At 55.3% G+C, this 17,967-nt stretch overlaps 1 protein-coding gene across 1 annotated transcript in view; it reads left to right on the forward strand.

Moving 5' to 3' along the window:
* The window catches only part of TRIM71 (tripartite motif containing 71), a 59,926-nt gene extending 46,025 nt beyond the window's left edge, over positions 1-13,901 (forward strand). The window contains exons 2-4 of the mRNA XM_051818534.3: positions 1,371-1,538; positions 7,660-7,794; positions 11,075-13,901. Of these exons, the coding sequence (XP_051674494.2) occupies positions 1,371-1,538; positions 7,660-7,794; positions 11,075-12,526 (1,755 nt within the window). The 3' untranslated portion in view covers positions 12,527-13,901. The remainder of the gene's footprint in view (positions 1-1,370; positions 1,539-7,659; positions 7,795-11,074) is intronic.
* The last annotated feature ends 4,066 nt before the right edge of the window (positions 13,902-17,967 follow it).

A 17,967-nucleotide genomic window follows, 5' to 3' on the forward strand; every position in this document is an offset into this window, starting at 1 on the left:
ATTGGATCAGTGCGGTGCGCCGGCTGCAGCGGCGGCCACTGGAGGGTGAACCAACGGCAAAGGAAGACCTCTCTCTCTCTGTCTCTCTCTCACTGTCCACTCTGCCTGTCAAAAAACAAACAAACAAACAAAAAAAAAACGCCGGGGTCTTTTCTCGAATTTATCCAGGCTAACACCGTTTGGTTAGCATTTAGACTTTGCCGTAGAGTTTGGAAAGGATTAGTTCATCTGTAAGGTAGACTTCCTGGTCTGTATACCAATGGGAGGGGAGAGAATGGGAGGGCCGGCATTGTGGCACAGTGGGTCAAGCAGCTGCCTGCAACCCGGCATCCCACGGGAGTCCTGGCTGTTCCACTTCCAATCCAGCTCCCTGCTAATGCGCCTGGGAAAACAGCGGAAGATGGCCCAGTGCTTGGGCCCACCTGGGCAGCCTGGATGGAGTTCCTGGCTCCTGGCTTTGGCTTGGCTGAGCTCCAGCCGTTGCAGCCATTTGGGGGAGTGAACCAGCAGAATGAAGACTTCTCTCTCTGCCCCATCCCTGCCCTGCCTCTCTCTCTAACTGCCCTGCCTCCCTGCCGGGATTTCCCATTCTGTCCCACCTGGAACTGGCTTTCACCGTAATACAGTGGACCACTGCGGTGCTTAGCAAGGCACTTTGTGGTCGGTCCTTGTGTGTGTGGGCTCCTCAGGAGGCCTGTGGTCTCCCCTCTGTGTTCTAGCTGCCCACGAGCCTGTGAGCACCCCACTGCTTGCCTGTCACTCGTGGTCCTGGTGGGCCCCTCTGCAGAGAGCCCCGAATGGCCAGGCCAACCCCGTGGCTTTTGGCTGGCTGCTCCCCGGCCGCCCAGAGGCATATGGCATCGACTGCCTCCCGGCTTCACCCCGTGGGAGTCGCGTGGCAGGAAGAAGAAAGGCAAGCCGCCTGCCTCCCTGGGAGGAGGATTCTGGGTTTTGCAGCCTTGCTGAACTCCTCCGTGGGGATTGGGGGGGTGGTTATTGGCTGTCCACCGAGCTTCCCACTGGAGTGGCACAGGACGCCCCCGCCTCCGACCAGGCATCAAAAGCTTAGGACGTTGCTGTGTGACGCAGGCCGGTCTCTCATGTCAGGAGGGCGGGTTCGTCTCCTCGCTGTCTCTGAAGTGTGGCTGAAGGAAACCGGGGCAGGATGTGGCGGTCAGCGGGCCGGCCCTTCCCCGCCGTGATTAGCTGCGGAGGAGGGAAGAAGGCCGAGTGGACGTTGTCTGTGTCTCTCCCTGTAGGAGGCGCTTGCTTGCCAGGAAGGGCTGGGGACCAGGCTGCTGTGTGCTCTTTCCCCTCCTCCCCGCCACCCCACCTCTCACGTGTGCCTGTCCCTTCTCTCTGGCCCCTAGGTGCTGCATCTCTACTGTGACACTTGCTCCGTGCCCATCTGTCGCGAGTGCACCATGGGCCGGCACGGGGGCCACAGCTTCATCTACCTCCAGGAGGCGCTGCAGGACTCCAGAGCGCTCACCATCCAGCTGCTGGCCGACGCCCAGCAGGGCCGCCAGGCGATCCAGGTCAGTTCCTCTCCCTCTGCCTTGTGTGCGGGGCTGTGCAGGGATGACGGCCAGGTGCTCACAGGTCCCCAGGAGGGGTCCTGCAACCTTGTGACGGTGACGGGGACGTGGCCAGAGTGACCAGTCGGGTACCCAAGCCTGGGCCCCATCACACCACCTATGAGTTTGCTGCCCAGCCCTCTGGCTGGCCCCCTGGAGGACCTTGGCGTCTTCCAGGGAAGACTGGATGCAGGCCTACTCTCGGTGAGCACTCAGTGCACGGCTGGGAGAATCGGACGGAAGGTTCAAGGCCTGAACTCTTCCCTGGTGATCCAGTCCTGGTCTTCCCATCACTTCGGGTTCCAGGGGAGTGCATTGGGTACCTTTAAGAGCTCTTCCGCAGGTGGGTAGGCATAAAGCCCAAAGGGTGAAGTGGACCCCAAGAGTTGGCTCAGGGGCCAGTGCTGCAGCGTAGCAGGTAAAGCCGCTACCTGCAGTGCCAGCATCCAGTGTGGGCGCTGCTGGTTCCAATCCTGGCTGTGCCACTTCTGATCCAGCTCCCTGTTAATATGCCTGGGAAAGCAGTAGAAGATGACCCAAGTCTTGGCTCCTGGCTCAAAATTGGTTCAGCTCCAGCCATTGTGGCCATTTGGAGAGTGAACCAGTGGATGAAAGACTTCTCCCTCTCTCTCACTCTGCCTTTCAAATAAATAAATAGCTAAAATCTTTTTTTTTAAGGTACATTGGAAAAGCAGCCACTATCCCACAGAGTAATGGTTTTTAATGTGAAGAAGTGTTTAAAGGATAAAATTATGAAGAATTTTTTTCCTTTAAAGTGTATCTCAGAGGCAGAAAGAGGTACTGCCGTCACCGGGTCCCTTCCCGAACACCTGCAGCCCACGGCTGGGCCAGGCAGAGGGTGGACTCCTGGGAGGCAGCCACGGTGCCTCCCGTGTGGAAGACCTGGACTGAGTTCCTGGTCCTTGGCCTTGGTCCCAGCTGTTGGGTATTTGGTGGTTCAGGGTGTGGACTGGGAGATGAGAGTCGTTCCCCGCGCCACCCCCCCCCCCCGCCTCTCAAATTAATGAAAATTTTTATATAGAAGTCCAGAGGTAAAGGGAGTCTTGGAACCATTCGGAAGTGTCAGTCTTCATTCTCCTGGCCCAGAGTGCCCTCAGGAGCTCAGATAATCGTTGTAGATAATTGAAAGGAAGCAGACATGTTCACCTGCTAGCTTTCTGTCTCTCCCCTCTCCTTTCTCAGAATGAGAGAAGTTTTCCTTTTTTGTTTACTCCCCAAATGCCAGCAACAGCCAGATCTGGCCCATGCTGGAGCCATTTGCAAAAGGTATAGGAACTCAAGCCTTGATAGTTCGCTGCCTTCCAGGCACATTAGCCAGAAGCTGGATCAGAAGCACAGGTGTAGCCTGGACTTGAACCAGGCACCTCCATGTGGGATGAGGGCATCCCAAGCCTCCTCCTTCTTTTTGAAGATTTTTTTTTTTAACGTATTTGATAGGTAGAGTTACGCAGGGAGGTGGGAGAGAGACAGAGCGATCTTCCATCTGCTGGTTTACTTCCCCATCTAGGACTGTACCAGAGCCTTTCTCCATTCTCCTCTGTGCACCCGGCCCTGGGACTGGCTGTTAGAATTGCCGGGTCCCGGTGAATGAGCAGAGACAGACCCCAAAGCGCAGGGTGCTGGGCAGTCCGAGGCTGTGGGTTAGGTTCGTGTTCAGTCCTTCCCACCTTGGCACGGCCCTGAAACACCAGCACAGGTGTTCGGTCGTATGTCTGGACTCGAGACAGCTGTGGGATGATGTGCTGTGACTTCCAGCTTGTGTGTGGGAAAAGGCTTTCGGGTGCAGTCCCTGTTTGCCGACCAGGGGTCTGCCCCTCTCTGTTAGGTTAGGTCCCTCTCTATCTTGGTGATAACTGTGCAGTCCCGGGAGACCCCGCAGCTTTTCCTTTTCTCTGCCGCTTTTGGGCTCACGTTTCTCCGTGTTGGTGTCCAGAGGCCCGAGGTTCTCGGCTCTCCTCCTGCAGGCCGTCTCTGCACTGAACCTCCCTGGGGCGCTGCTCTGGTCCTGGGCGCCCGTGTCCCTCCGATCTTGATGTTCTCATCTGCTTGGTTCTTCCTTCCTTCGACTTCGAAAGGCAGAGACAGACAGAGGTCTTCCATTCGCGGGTTCACTCCCCAGATGCCCACAGCAGCTGGGAACTTACCCAGGTCTCCCAGCAGGAAGCAGCCAGCGCTGAAACCGGGTCCTTCAGGCCCACATACGTGGCATCTTAACAGCTGGGCCAGCCCCTCTCCCATTGCTTTTCAAGATTGACTTGTGTATTTGTGGTAAGCCGCCGACAAATAGTTTTGGGGAAGAAATCATACGTATTGAAGGCACGCTTCCCCGTTGGATACCTAGCTTCGATCCGCTATTAAATTGCCCAAGTCAGATGTCCGGTGGACGGCCGAGCCGCACACGTTGTCCTGAGCTCTAGGACACCCCGGGGGTCGCTCTGGGGAATCTCCCCCGTTGTGAGGGGCCGGAGCGCCCACTGCAAACCCACGCACCTCCCCAGCCCCTTGGGCTGCTCGTTTTCATCGCTTTTCTGTTTTGATGCTTGGCCCCCTTGCTGAAGGTGTGGAACCTTTCACCGTTTGGTGTAATGAAAGGATTTCCTGAGATGCACGGATTCCCTGGCGACAGCGAGTGGTGCTCTCCGCGTTCTTGACCGTATTCCATGTATTTGAGCTGCCGTAGTAAGACAACACCTTTGTTTTTTGTACATAAACTAGTGGTGAAGGTGGAAAAGCTGGCAATTTTTAAGATGAATTCTCATTTCAAAGATGTTAAATGTGATTAAGATACCCCTGTAGGGGCCAGCACTGTGGCGTAGCGGGTAAAGCCACTGCCTGCGACACAAGCATCCCACAGGGGTTCTGGTTCGAGTCCCAGCTGCTCCACTTCTAATCCATCTCTCTGCTAATGGTACCTGTGATGGCCCAAGTCCTTGGGCCTCTGCATCCATGTGAGAAACCCGGATGAAGCACCGGGCTTTGACCTGGCCCAGCCCCAGCCGTTGTGGCCACTTGTGGAGTGAGCCAGGGGGTGGAAGATCCCTCTCTGTAACTCTTACCTTCCAAATAAATAAGAATAAATCTTAAAAAAAAAAAAAAAAAGTACCAGGGCCAGTGCTGGCATCCCATATGGGTGCCGGTTTGAGTCCTGGCTGCTCCACTTCCAAACCAGCTCCCTGCTTTGGCCTGGGAAAGCAGTAGAAGATGGCCCAAGTGCTTGGGTCCCTGCACACACATGGGAGACCCGGAAGAAGTTCCTGGCTTTGGATTGGTGCAGCTCCGACCGTGTGGCCATCTGGGGAATGAACCAGCAGATGGAAGACCTCTCTCTCTCTCTCTCTCTCTGTGTAACTCTTTTAAATAAATAAGTAAGTAAATATTTGTTTTTTAAAAGTACCATCGAGACCAGATTGCAGTAGCTTCCCGTGTCCAGTCTGATGGCCTGGGAGTGTGTTCTGATAACTGACCAGCAGGATACTTTATTTTTAAGAATTATTTGTTTATTTTAAGAGTTAACACACAGAGAGGGGAAGAGACAGAGAGCTGCCCTCTGCTGTTTCACTCTCCAGATGGCTGCAACAGCCAGGGTTTGGTCAGGCCAAAGCCAGGTGCTTTCTTCCAGGTCACCCAAGTGGGCAACAGGGGCCCAAACACTTGAGCCATTTGCTGCTGCTTTCCCAGGCACATTACCCAGGACTCGAACCAGTGCCCACATGGGATGCTGGCATTGTAGGCAGCGGCTTTACCTGCTACGCCTCAGCGCCGGCCCCATTAGGGCACTTTATTTTTTATTTATTTATTTATTTTTGACAGGCAGAGTGGATAGTGTGAGAGAAGAGACAGAGAGAAAGGTCTTCCTTTGCTGTTGGTTCACCCTCCAATGGCCGGCGTGCTACGGCCGGTGCACCGTGCTGATCTGAAAGCAGGAGCCAGGTGCCTCTCCTGGTCTCCCATGGGGTGCAGGGCCCAAGCACTTGGGCCATCCTCCACTGCACTCCCGGGCCACAGCAGAGAGCTGGCCTGGAAGAGGGGCAACCGGGACAGAATCCAGCGCCCCGACCGGCACTAGAACCCGGTATGCTGGCGCCGCTAGGTGGAGGAGTGGCCTAGTGAGCCGCAGCGCCGGCCCCCATTAGGGCACTTTAAATACTGGTGGCTGTGCCACCCCTGACCTCCAGAGCAGCCATCACTAATTGGTAACTGTAGTCTTTCCCTGGAAAGAGATTTGGCCTCAGACTCCTCCATACTAATTGGCATGCACTGATTCACCTGCCCTGAGCGAGACCCTGAACTTGGAAGTATTAAATTAGATCCCTGAGCATCTAAAAGATACTAAGTTATTCTCTAGAGCACCATGTTTATTGGATGATCTCTCTCTCTCTCTTTTTTTTAAAGATTTATTTATTTATATGTTAGAAAGGCACAGCATATGAGAGAGAGTCTTCCATCTGCTGTTTGACTCCCCAGATGGCCACAACAACCAGGGCTTGGCCAGGCCAACGCCAGGAACTCCCTCCAGGTCTCATGTGGGTGGTTGGGGCCCAAATACTTAGGTCATCATCTTCTGCCCCCTTCTCAGGTGCATTAACAGGGAGCTAAATGGGCAAACAACTAGGATGCAGTAAGATACGCCTGCATCACAAGTGATGGCTTAACCCAGCGTGCACAGCACTGGCTCGGTTCCTGGTTCCTGACTGCAACGTGGGTTTCTATTTCGGAGGTCGGGCCAGGCCACACGGAGGAAATGTATCTGGGCTTCCCACCCACCTGCAAGCTCCAGGACATGACAGCGCCAGCCCCCTTGGTGGTAGACTTTGTCACATGTACGCTACGAGGCATGGCCAGGCCTGGAACGTGACCCGAAGGCTGGGACAGAGTTCCAAGGGGGCCGAGACCATGCCAGGGGTCGCGCTTCCCCTGCATTTACCCCTCCCCCCCAAGCTTGGAGGGGATTTGAACCTTGGGTTCCCCGGGCCGAGCGATGCTGGCCAGGCTGATTTGCCGGGACCGTCCCAGTTTTAGCCCCGTACTACACCCAGAACCCCCTCAGCCCAGGGCCCACTGGGTGATGGCTGACCCAGAATGCTCCGAAGCCTGGTCGGGCCCTGAGCCCCTCCTCATTTGGTGACTTGCTCACTGTGGGGCAGCATCAGCTTCCCGCATCAGCGTGCTGGTTTCAGTCGTGGCTGCTGTGCTTCCAGTCCACCTCCCTGCTAATGCACCTGGGAAAGCCACGGAAGGTGGCCCCTGACATCCGTGTGGGAGACCAGGATGGAGTTGCTGGCTCCTGGCTTTGGCCGGGGCAAACCCCAGCTGTTACGACCATTTCAGGAATGAAGCAGCAGATGGAAGCTTTCTCTCTCTCTCTCTCTTTCTACTTCACTGTCACTCTGCCTTTCAAATAGATTTATTTTTTAATGTGAAAAACTTGCACCATTAGCCAGTTTGTTACCCCTGATTTAGTACTTCAGTACCTTAAATCCTTGTGGCTTTTCAAGACACATCATGTAATATTAACGAAGACACCAGGCCTTCTGTCTGGATTAATTTTTTATGAACAGTAATACGTCTGATTAGGCTGGCAGATTGGCTGGGGCTGGTGCGAGGAGGGTGCGTGGTGGGGTTGTGGGGATGGTCTCTGGCACGCAGCGTCCACCTTCTGTCCACAGCATCTGTGTCGCATCCGTGCTAGTCCCAGCGTGAGCTTGGCGTTGGTTCTGATTGGGACGAGCTGTGTTACTAATGACATAACAAGAGTGTGACGGATGACCAGCTAGCGTGAGGAGTGCCGTGTACCTGGCCTGTAGGGTGCCCAGGGCGGGGAGAGTGGTGGCTTCGCTGTGTCCCCGCGTCCCTTCCTGGTCCTGACATCCAGAGTACAGTGCCAGTTCCCCTACAGAGGAATCTAGCTCCTCCCGGAAACCCCTGAGGTTACCTGGCACAGGTATGGGTCTCCCCTGAGGGTGCACCTGCTTTCTAAGAAGGTGGCCTGGGGACTAGGCTGCGGGGTGCCAGTGTGCGCGTTTGGTCTTGCCAACGCCTCAAGGTTGTTTTGCTCTTCTAGCTGAGCATCGAGCAGGCCCAGACTGTGGCTGAACAGGTGGAGATGAAGGCAAAGGTGGCTCAGTCGGAGGTGAAGGCCGTCACTGCAAGGCACAAGAAGGCCCTGGAGGAGCGCGAGTGCGAGCTGCTGTGGAAGGTAAGGGGGCCGGGCGCGCCCTCCGCCAGCTGCCGCCTGCGGAACACTGGGTCGCTGTCCCGGAAGTGGCCCTGGGCGGGAAGATGCAGGTTGTGCCGTTGGGGCGCCCCCTGGAGCATGGTGGGTGCCATGGTGCCTTCCAGAAGGCGCTCCGAGGCCGAGCCGGGCAGGGGCCTCCGGCTCTCTCCTGCGCGCACAATCAGAGCTGTTGTTCCGGGGAGGCGGGCAGCCTGGTAGGAAGCGCCTTATTTTTGGTGTCCTGGCTGGTCGCACTTCCTGAACCCCCGTGGAAAACCAGTTTTCCACTTGGGAGGGCGGTGAGTTCGTGCCCTTTCTTCCTGTCGGGGCAGGAAGGAGAGCCGAGCACGCTGGTGTGCTGTGGAGATAAAATCGGCTGGGGAGACCGCGCCACCCCACCCACGTCTGCAGCCGCTTTTCCTTCTCTGGTGCGTGTCCCTGAGCCGGAGGGGAGGGGGACGCCTCGTGCCCACCCAGGGCCCCGCCTCCCGTGACTGTGTCCTTTTGATCTCCGTGTCCTGCGAAGGTAGGGGTGACCTTGGCTAACCGCCGCCGTGCTCCCATGGCTTGCCAAGGCTACCCCGGATTGTCCGTCCCAGTTTCCCGTTAACCAGCCTCCCCACTGCTTTCCTGCCGCCTGTGTCCTCCGGGGGGGGGCTGTGGCCGAGTTGCTTGCTATCTGGCCAGCGGCTAGGGTTCACCTCCGATCTCATTCGGCATCATGCCGGTCGCTCGCAGACACCCCAATGTCCTCGTGGCCCTGCCCACCTCACGCCACTCACAACCGTTCATTGTAACCCAGAGGGGCCGCTGCCTGCAAGCTGAGCCCGGCGGGCAGCTCTGCCCCGGACCTGCTCTCCTGCGTGTCCCGATGAAAAAGGCCATTGTGTGCGGGGCTTCTGCAGCTCTCCCCTTGGTGGCCTCCCGTCCCGGGAGGCTGCCCCCCCCCCCGTCCCCTCTCTAAGGCACTCTGTGGGTGGGGGGAGCGGGCAGGGAGGAAATCAAGTTTGACTCCAGGTGAAGTGTGCTTGGAAGACAAAGAAGGGGCCTTCTCCTTGGTATACTTGGCTGTGTCTGTTTGCCTGATAGACCCCAACATAAGCTTACTTCTGCCGGACACAGCCGTCTCACGGGACCCTGCCTCCAGCTGTGCCAGCTCGCCCCCGTGCGGGGCGGGGGCTCCCCTTCTCTCTGACCCTCCCGCCTGCTTCTGTCTGTGCCTTGGGCTCATTTTCTTGAGTCCCCTGGGTTATTGGACATTCAGCTATAGGAGCGCAGGGCTGCTGCGCTTCGTTGTAGTGCCTGATAAACTGCCAGTGCCCTCGGCTACTTCTGGGGTGACTCAGGGGTCAGAACCAAGGGCGGAGGTCTGGCCAGGAGTCGGAGGGAGGGACAAAGCGTCTGTCTTCTCCAGACTCACAGGGGCCCCCCGTGTGCCCACGTCCTGGTTGCAGAATGGACTGATGCAGGAGCGTGAGTGGGAAATCTGCCTCCCCGAGGTGCACCTGTGCTCGGTTGTCGGGGCCCTCGGTGGGGCAGCCGAGGTGGTGGGGTAGCTGCACCCTGCCCCCTTAGTTAGGAAGGTTGTTGAGAACTGGAATGGGAAAACACGGGCAATTACTTTTTCACTCCACCGAATCTGTGGTCGGAGAACCTCGGAGGTGGGAATCGCGCTGGCAGGTCGGCGTTACGGTTCGTGTGCGTGAGTCGCACTGCGCCCTGCAGTAGTACAAGTGAGGGCGGGGCTTGCTGTCTGCATGGAGGCTCAGTACTCTCCGTGCGCCTGTGTGTGTGTGTGTGTGTGTGGGAGAGAGATCTGAGTAGCTTCAGTCTTGGTGGTGCAGGCTGGCCTTGCGGCCCAGTGCGTGGGAAGCGCCTGTGGTTGGGCCTCTTTGTCTCCGCCATCATAGCCACCCCTGTCGCCTAAGCCACGCTCATCCCCGCCTGGGTGATCTGTTTTCTCATTTGTCCCCATCCAGCGCACCTGCCCCACAGCCCATTGTTTAATAACATGAATGATTCACCTGACCGCAGGACACCCCCAGATACCAGTGTTTTGTAAAATGCTTATCCTGATTTTAGAGCCTGATAGCTCTCCCTCTCTCTCTCCCTCCTCTCTCTCCCTCTCTCTCTCTCTCTCTCTCTCTCTCACCCACCCACCCACCCACACACACACACACACACACACACGGTTGTCTATGGGGGTTGGTTCTGGGACACCCTCCACACACAGATGCCAAAACCCATGCAAACACAAGTCCCTGGTAAAATGGGGCTGCACACATTCTTCGTGCACTTTACATCATTTCTAGATGGCTGTGCTGTGTTAGACCGTTTTGTTTAGGGAACAATGATTTTTTAAATGCCTGTACATAATCAGTACAAACACAATATTTTTCTCAATTTTTTTTTTTTTTTTAAATTTAAAGATAGTTAGGCAGAGCAACAGAGAGAAATGCCAAGACAGGAGTTCTTCCATCTGCCGGGTCACTCCCCCTAATGCCAGCCGCAGCCTTGGCTAGGCCAGGCCACCAGCATGGGTGGCAGAGGCTCTTGTACTTGGTTCACCATCTGCTGGTTTCTCAGGCTCCTTAGGGAGCTGGATTGGAAGCAGAGCAGCCAGGGCTCAAACCAGCATCCTGATACGGGATGCCGCTGGCTGCAGGTGGCATCTTTACCTGCTGTGCCCCAGTGCCAGCCTTGCCCAATATTTTGGACCCTTTGTCCATTGTCAAGGTTCAACAAGGACCCCAAGCAGCCCTCTTATCCCCCTCCCCTTCATTCCAGGATCGTTTGCTGTGTTGAATGCCCTTGTCTTTGACCAGACATCTTCTGTAACCTGGAACGGTCCCTCGGCCCCTTCTGCTCTGCTGTTGTTTCTCTGGGTTTTCTTCTTCCTTCAAGTTGACTATTTAACGATTTTGTTTATTCGAAAGGCAGAAGGAAAGAGATCACGATGTTCCATCTGCTGATTCTCTCCCTCAAATGCCTGCAACAGCTCAGGCCAGGCCAGGCTGGAGCTGGTGGTGGGGAACTCAGTCCGGATCTCCCTCGTTGGGGGCGGCAGGCAGGGGCCCATCCACAGGAAGCCGGACACACCTGCACCCAGACGCTCTGATACGGGATGTGGACGCTGGGGTTTGGGGAGGGGGGCGCAGTCCGGTTCTCCTTGGCGTGGGTTCCCCCGTGACCTGCCCGCCGGAGTCGCGTTTGCGGTGCCTGGTGCTGAGCCTCTGTCCTCTCTCTCCGCCTTTCTTCCCAGGTGGAGAAGATCCGGCAGGTGAAGGCCAAGTCTCTGTACCTGCAGGTGGAGAAGCTGCGGCAGCACCTGAGCAAGCTGGAGAGCACCATCAGCGCCGTGCAGCAGGTGCTGGAGGAGGGCAGGGCGCTGGACATCCTGCTCGCCCGAGACCGGATGCTGGCCCAGGTGCAGGAGCTGAAGACCGTGCGCAGCCTGCTGCAGCCCCAGGAGGACGACCGCGTCATGTTCACGCCCCCCGACCAGGCCCTGTACCTGGCCATCAAGTCCTTTGGCTTCGTCAGCAGTGGGGCCTTCGCGCCTCTCACCAAGGCCACCGGCGATGGCCTCAAGCGGGCCCTGCAGGGCAAGGTGGCCTCGTTCACGGTCATCGGCTACGACCACGACGGTGAGCCGCGCCTCTCGGGAGGGGACCTCATGTCGGCCGTGGTCCTGGGCCCTGACGGCAACCTGTTCGGCGCGGAGGTGAGCGACCAGCAGAACGGGACGTACGTGGTGAGCTACCGGCCGCAGCTGGAGGGCGAGCACCTGGTGTCGGTGACCATGTGCAACCAGCACATCGAGAACAGCCCCTTCAAGGTGGTGGTCAAGTCGGGCCGCAGCTACGTGGGCATCGGGCTCCCGGGCCTGAGCTTCGGCAGCGAGGGCGACAGCGACGGCAAGCTGTGCCGCCCCTGGGGCGTGAGCGTCGACAAGGAGGGCTACATCATCGTGGCCGACCGCAGCAACAACCGCATCCAGGTGTTCAAGCCCTGCGGCTCCTTCCACCACAAGTTCGGCACCCTGGGCTCCCGGCCCGGGCAGTTCGACCGGCCCGCCGGCGTGGCCTGCGACGCCTCGCGCCGGATCGTGGTGGCCGACAAGGACAATCATCGCATCCAGATCTTCACCTTCGAGGGCCAGTTCCTGCTCAAGTTCGGGGAGAAGGGCACCAAGAACGGGCAGTTCAACTACCCTTGGGACGTGGCGGTGAACTCCGAGGGCAAGATCCTGGTCTCAGACACCCGGAACCACCGGATCCAGCTGTTCGGGCCCGACGGGGTCTTCCTGAATAAGTACGGCTTCGAGGGCGCCCTCTGGAAGCACTTTGACTCGCCGCGGGGTGTGGCCTTCAACCACGAGGGCCACCTGGTGGTCACCGACTTCAACAACCACCGGCTCCTGGTCATCCACCCCGACTGCCAGTCAGCGCGCTTCCTGGGCTCGGAGGGCACGGGCAACGGGCAGTTCCTGCGCCCGCAGGGCGTGGCCGTGGACCAGGAGGGGCGCATCGTCGTGGCCGATTCCAGGAACCACCGGGTCCAGATGTTTGAGTCCAACGGCAGCTTCCTGTGCAAGTTCGGCTCCCAGGGCAGCGGCTTCGGGCAGATGGACCGCCCGTCCGGCATTGCCATCACCCCCGACGGCATGATCGTGGTGGTAGATTTCGGCAACAATCGAATCCTCATTTTCTAATCGCAGTGGCTCGGGTTCCGTGCTGGGGGGGGGGGGCGTGCACACGTGCGTGTCTGTCTGTCTCTATCTCCTCTCTCCCTCCCTCTCTCTCTGTTTTTGAATTTCAAAGAAGTAACCATCTCAGGGAAATTTTTTCTTTTCTTTGTCTAAAGAGAACAAGAGAAGTACAGCGTTGATTCTTACCTCATCTTTATTTCTTTACAGATGAATGTAACAGTGTCCTTTGCGCAGGGGTGGAGCCTGTGGAGTGACACTTTCTATCTACCTCATGGATCTATGTTTCCTTCTCAGACAGGCCCAGGGGCCCTCCTGCGCGGGTTCACACCTGCCCGGGCCGTGGCGGGCTGCGCGCACACTGGCCCTGCAGCTGTTGGGTGTGCGTGTGCGTGTGTGTGTGTGTGTGTGTGTGTGACGGGATGCATTCTGTAGGTTGAGCCAAGGAAATACAAGAAAACTACTAAGTTAAAAAAAAACTATAAAACTGGAAAAAATAGGATTTTAAACTGCATACGGATAGAGTGTGTTCTCGAGAATTCTGTGTTTCTGTGGGGTTAGATTGTGTGGTGTGGTTTTGAACTTGCTGGAAAATCTTTTTTTTAAAAAAATGCTGCAGCAGAGAACGCTTCCTCTGTTTTCCTCGTCTACCTCAGCATCTTTGCTCGTTCCCTAGGAGAGGTGGCTGTGGCTGGGCAGCCGAGAGCGGCAGCCCGAGCGGCGAGCTGTAGGGTGGCTGGTCTCTGTTTTCGGGGGGGTGGGGGAGGGAGGGTGCACCCGGATCGTGACACCCTGCCTCCCAGGAAACCTTGTCCCCCCACACGTTGGTTTCTGAACAGTCGATCTAGCTCGGCCTTGGATTCATAGTCTCAGAAGTGAAGTATGCTTATTTTGTTATGGGCCATAAGGAGTTAGGCGGAAGCAAGGAAGGGGGGCGATGCCCCTGTTTTCAGGCGTGGACTGTGGGTGGGCACGCCTGTGCTGTGAAGGGGTCAGCCAGCCAGGCAACCCCCTCCCCCCAGACGTGGACTCTGCAGAGGGGCAGGGCGGGGGTCCTCCCGCCTCCCATGGTGAATGTTGTTCCATTCCTGTAGCGCCAGGAGTTTCTTGTCTTATCGAAGAGCAGACGGATGGATGAACTTTCATTTTAAAAGCACAATTTCTTCCTGCTTTGGAAGTTCAGGGAAAGAGGAAGTCTGCGAGTCGGATGATGCGTATGATCGGCCCGGCCCCATACCCTCCGCTGGGCACCCGTGGTTACCGTGCCCCCCTCCCCCAAGGCCTTTGAATGTAAATGGTTTGTAAACCAAATCAGCTCCCGAACCTGAAATGTGTAAGGTGTGCTATCTAGATTCGGTACCAAAGAAGGAAAACGGAAGCCCAGTGCAGGACCGTGGGCTGCTGCTGCTGCCACCGCCGGACCTGGCCCGCGACCTGGTGCTCTGGCCTTCGGCTGGTCTCCCTGGTGGGACCCCGGCGCAGCTGCGAGTGTGTCCCCCAGGACCCAGAGGGGTCCCTGCGTTCCCCCAAATCCTGAAGTGAGAACCAAATCCCAGAGGACCGAGAGGTGCTGTCCCTAGGGAGTCCTCTTGTGTAAACACACTGACCGGTGGATCAATTTCAGTTTCGGTTCCTGTTTTTTTTCTGAGAGATTTCTGTTGCGGAGTGGACGTGGTTTGCTGTGCGCTGAGTCCGTTGAGAAGTGGAGCGATCTGCTTTGGTCATTCCCCCAAAGAAGTGAGTCCATTGGGTTGTGTTGACCACCCACTTTTTTTGGGCATTACACTCTCCCGCCTCAAGCTGCCCTTTCTTCTTCCCACTGCTTTAACGTGAGGTTTTCCGAGACCCACAAAATGAGAAGGGAGGCAGCAGGAACTCAGCTGCTGAGTGGAAGCGCCTTGTCCCCCAGTTCCTATTCAGTTGCCTTATCTTTGCCTCTGAGTTCTGAGTGACTTGGTGCTGGTCTTTGTCCTCGGCCCCTTGATTGTCCAACGAATTGCCCTGTGAACACCAAAGATACAGTTGTCAATGCTTAAGCGCTGCTGTGTGGGGGGAGTTCTGCTCGGTGGCTGAAATGATCAGGTCTGGACGAGTGGCAGCTCAGAGCAGGTGCAGCGGTCCCCCGAAGCCAGTGGGTGGGTGAGCGGTCAGGGCGAGACATGCTGCCTCTGTGCCTGCACTTCGTGGTCCCGCTCCCCTACTTAGGATGGTTACACGGCTGGCATTTGGGAAGCGTGGTGGCATTTGGGAAGTTTTTGTTTTTAAAAAGCATTGGCCGCTTGTGGCTGTCTGAGATTAGCTGTTGGCCCATAGCGGGGATGGAGGTGCCAAGCACTTTGGAGATGTGGACTAGTCCACATGAAGACAAGGTGGGAAGAGCCAGGGTTTGGTGCTCCCTGGAGAGAGAGGGTATTGAGGATACTTGCATTTCAGCACCTGCCTCCTGCCCATTATGGGTGATGCTGGGATGAGCCTGGAGAGCGAGACCCTGTCGGCCCTGGGTGGCTCAGATCGGGTCAGGTGGCAGGGGTGGGATATGACAGCAGTGGATGTGTGGAGCTGCCCGTTGGATCAGGTTTGAAATCTCACCCTTAGGTAGCGGCTCTTTGGTTGACACCGGCTTAGCATTTCATAATGTCTTAAGAGCAACAGATTCCTTCTCTGTGGCTTTGGCCACGGGAAGCAGTCCTGTCTTGGAATCCATGCTCTATTGTGGCTGGCAAAGTGATGGAGCCCAGGGCCCCAGGCTGTACCCCGAGTGCACTGACTCCTCAATCCATACCCTTTAAGTCTAACTTACTTGCGGGGAGGAGAGGAGGGCATACAACAAGAGTACCGTAAATTATGTGTTGGGCCAAAAAAGTTGCCAGAAGAGACAGCCTGTGGAGTTGCAGGGGATAGCCGGAGACCCGCTCAGTCTGTTTTAGTCTAGTTAAGCCAAAGCTTAAGGATTTGAGGAACGAACTCTTTTAGGCTTGAAGCCACAGAATACTATTGCGTATGTGTGGTCTTCCTTTTCTGAAGATTTTAAGATGCTGTGTTCTGATAGATAGTTGAAAGAGATGCCAAAGTTTTAGGCTTGTTTTTCTGTTGCTTTAAAAATAATAAATAATAATAATAATACAATGGTGCCAAAAAAGTATTTAGGGTATTTATTTAAGACAACACTCTTTACATTTCCAACAGTCTGGGGCTGTATAAAAGTCGAAGTGTTTGTACCCACACATGATGATGTCACAGAGCTGGAACCTCCCAGCCCGCGCCGCCTTCTCCCTGGCTTCCTGCAGGCCAGGTGCACGGGACTCAGCACTCCCATGCCACTGTGTTTGTCTCGATCTACCTCACTGTTGGCAAAAGTCACCTACCTCATGTTAGCATCCGATGGGTCTCAAAAGGAGTAGTATTTATCCCGTGAGCAGTGAGTGGGAGCTGGAATCTACCTCTTAGAAGAAGAGACGTTTGCTTGAGTCTAGAACTGACTTGTCCCAGGAGAAGTGTCAGGAGTCATAAATCCAATAATCTGTAAGTCCCCACCTCCCCCAAAAAACAATAATAATTCACACCATTCCCATTTCCATTCAGTGCTAAGAAACTACTGGTCCGTCTGCTCTGTTGGAGGACTTAGAAATAAGGACCTTTAGGTCTTTCTCTTGAAGAGAAGAATATTTTATCTGTTTGATTGTCCACAGCGTCGCAGGGCTAGTTGTCGGCAGCACCCACTGTGGGAAGGGAATGAGCATCCTTTTGACTTCTTGATTGTATGTGCAGGCTGCCGCACCCAGCACGTGCGGTGCCCGGGGAAGCTCCTGTCACTCCTTTGTTTTGTTGCTAATTTGTTTTTCTACCAAAGGTAAACACATTGACGGGTTTTTGTTTTGTTTTTTGTTTTCCTTGTTTATTAAATACTTGAGAAAAGTCGAAAAGCACATTACCAGAAAATACTGTATTGACAGCCCTCTGCCTCCTTCTCCTCCTCTTCCTCCTCTTCCTCCTCCTCCCCCTCCCCAGGTCACATTTGGTTTTGATTGGAGAGAGGGTCCCGAGACCACTGTCGGTATCAGCAGTTGGGTTTATTGGAGAAATACCTCAATGATGTCTATTTTGAAAACCGATCTTACGGGTTATTAACAAGCCAGCCTTGTGGGGCGTTTTCCGTCATCATGTAACCAGTAATGGTTCTAAACGTTTTGTGTACCCACACGGTCTTAGACCTCCTTTTAATGATTGTATTAACTTACAAAACTCAGGTAGTCTTTTTCTTAAGGCTCTCTCTCAGAGCACACTGGCTGAATGTTGACGTGTGTAGCAGAGTGTTTACTTAGAAAACCAGCGTTGGCATCATGCCCCATGTTCCTAGCCGTCTGTGTAGTTGTCTGCAGACACACTTCTGGCGTTCCCTTGTTTGCAGGGTGGTAAGATGTCTTTTCCTCTAAAGTCAATGCAGGTGAGGGTGGGTGGGTGAGGGATGTTTTTAACTAGCATGATAGGTGTACTTGGGGTGGGGGGAGGGTTGTTAGTATTTTTTTATGAATCTCGCTCAGTATGTCCCATTAGCTCTCATGCCTGGGCAAAAAGATGCTTTAATTTTTGAAGATAGAACGTGTGGCTCGGTTGAGTCTGCCTTTTTTTTTTTTTTTTTTTTTTTTTTTTAAAGGAAAGTAAATCCAGACTTGGGGAAATCAACAAGGGCTTGCTGCCTGGTGCTCATAGAAAATCTTGAACTTTTGTTGATTGTGCAAGGGCAGATGTGATTCAAGGCTTAGGCACCAGCTGAGTGACAGTCCCGGCTGTGGGCTCCTGGGGTGCCGCTGGCTGCCTCTCGCCACTGGGTGAAGAATGAAGACTTCACCCCAAACCTTTAGGCGGAAGTGGGTTTTTGTTTGTTTGGTGTTGGTTTTCATTTTTGTTTTTTTTTTTTTCCTCTTGGGATTTTCCTTTTGCATTTTGCATCACGATGGTTACTGTTGTAGGCCACAGGCATGACAGGCAATGAACAGGCGAGAACCAGTGGGAAAGTGTTCAAAAACTCCTGTGTTCGCTAACAGGTTTCTGAATGTATCGCTGTGGTCCACAGAGAAGGCTGCGCAGGGTAGCAAGGAGATGCTGTATCAGCTACCGCAGCCGTAAAACGAAGTTGCTGTCTCTCTGGACTTTAAAATTGTTCCTATGCAGCTTATTTTATTTTTGTTGAATCAAATAAACAAGAGGGTTTTTCCATGGACATGCTGTGTCTGCGTGGTCTTTGAGTCTGGTGTGAGTAAGGGGGTGTGCCCTGCGCCTGGTGCCCAGAAGGGACTGGAGGGGGAGCTTGCCTTTTGGCAGGGGGCAGATTGGGCCCCAACACTGTTGTCAAGTGGGTGGGCATTCTGGCGAAGGAGGCTTGTAGGCTAAGCTTCTGCCTGCAGCACCGGTTCGAGTCCTGGCTGCTCCTCTTCCTATCCAGCTCC

This window comes from Oryctolagus cuniculus, chromosome 4 (assembly GCF_051225735.1).
Source record: "Oryctolagus cuniculus isolate XC-2025 breed Fujian yellow rabbit chromosome 4, ASM5122573v1, whole genome shotgun sequence".
In the NCBI taxonomy this organism is placed as follows: Eukaryota; Metazoa; Chordata; class Mammalia; order Lagomorpha; family Leporidae; genus Oryctolagus; species Oryctolagus cuniculus.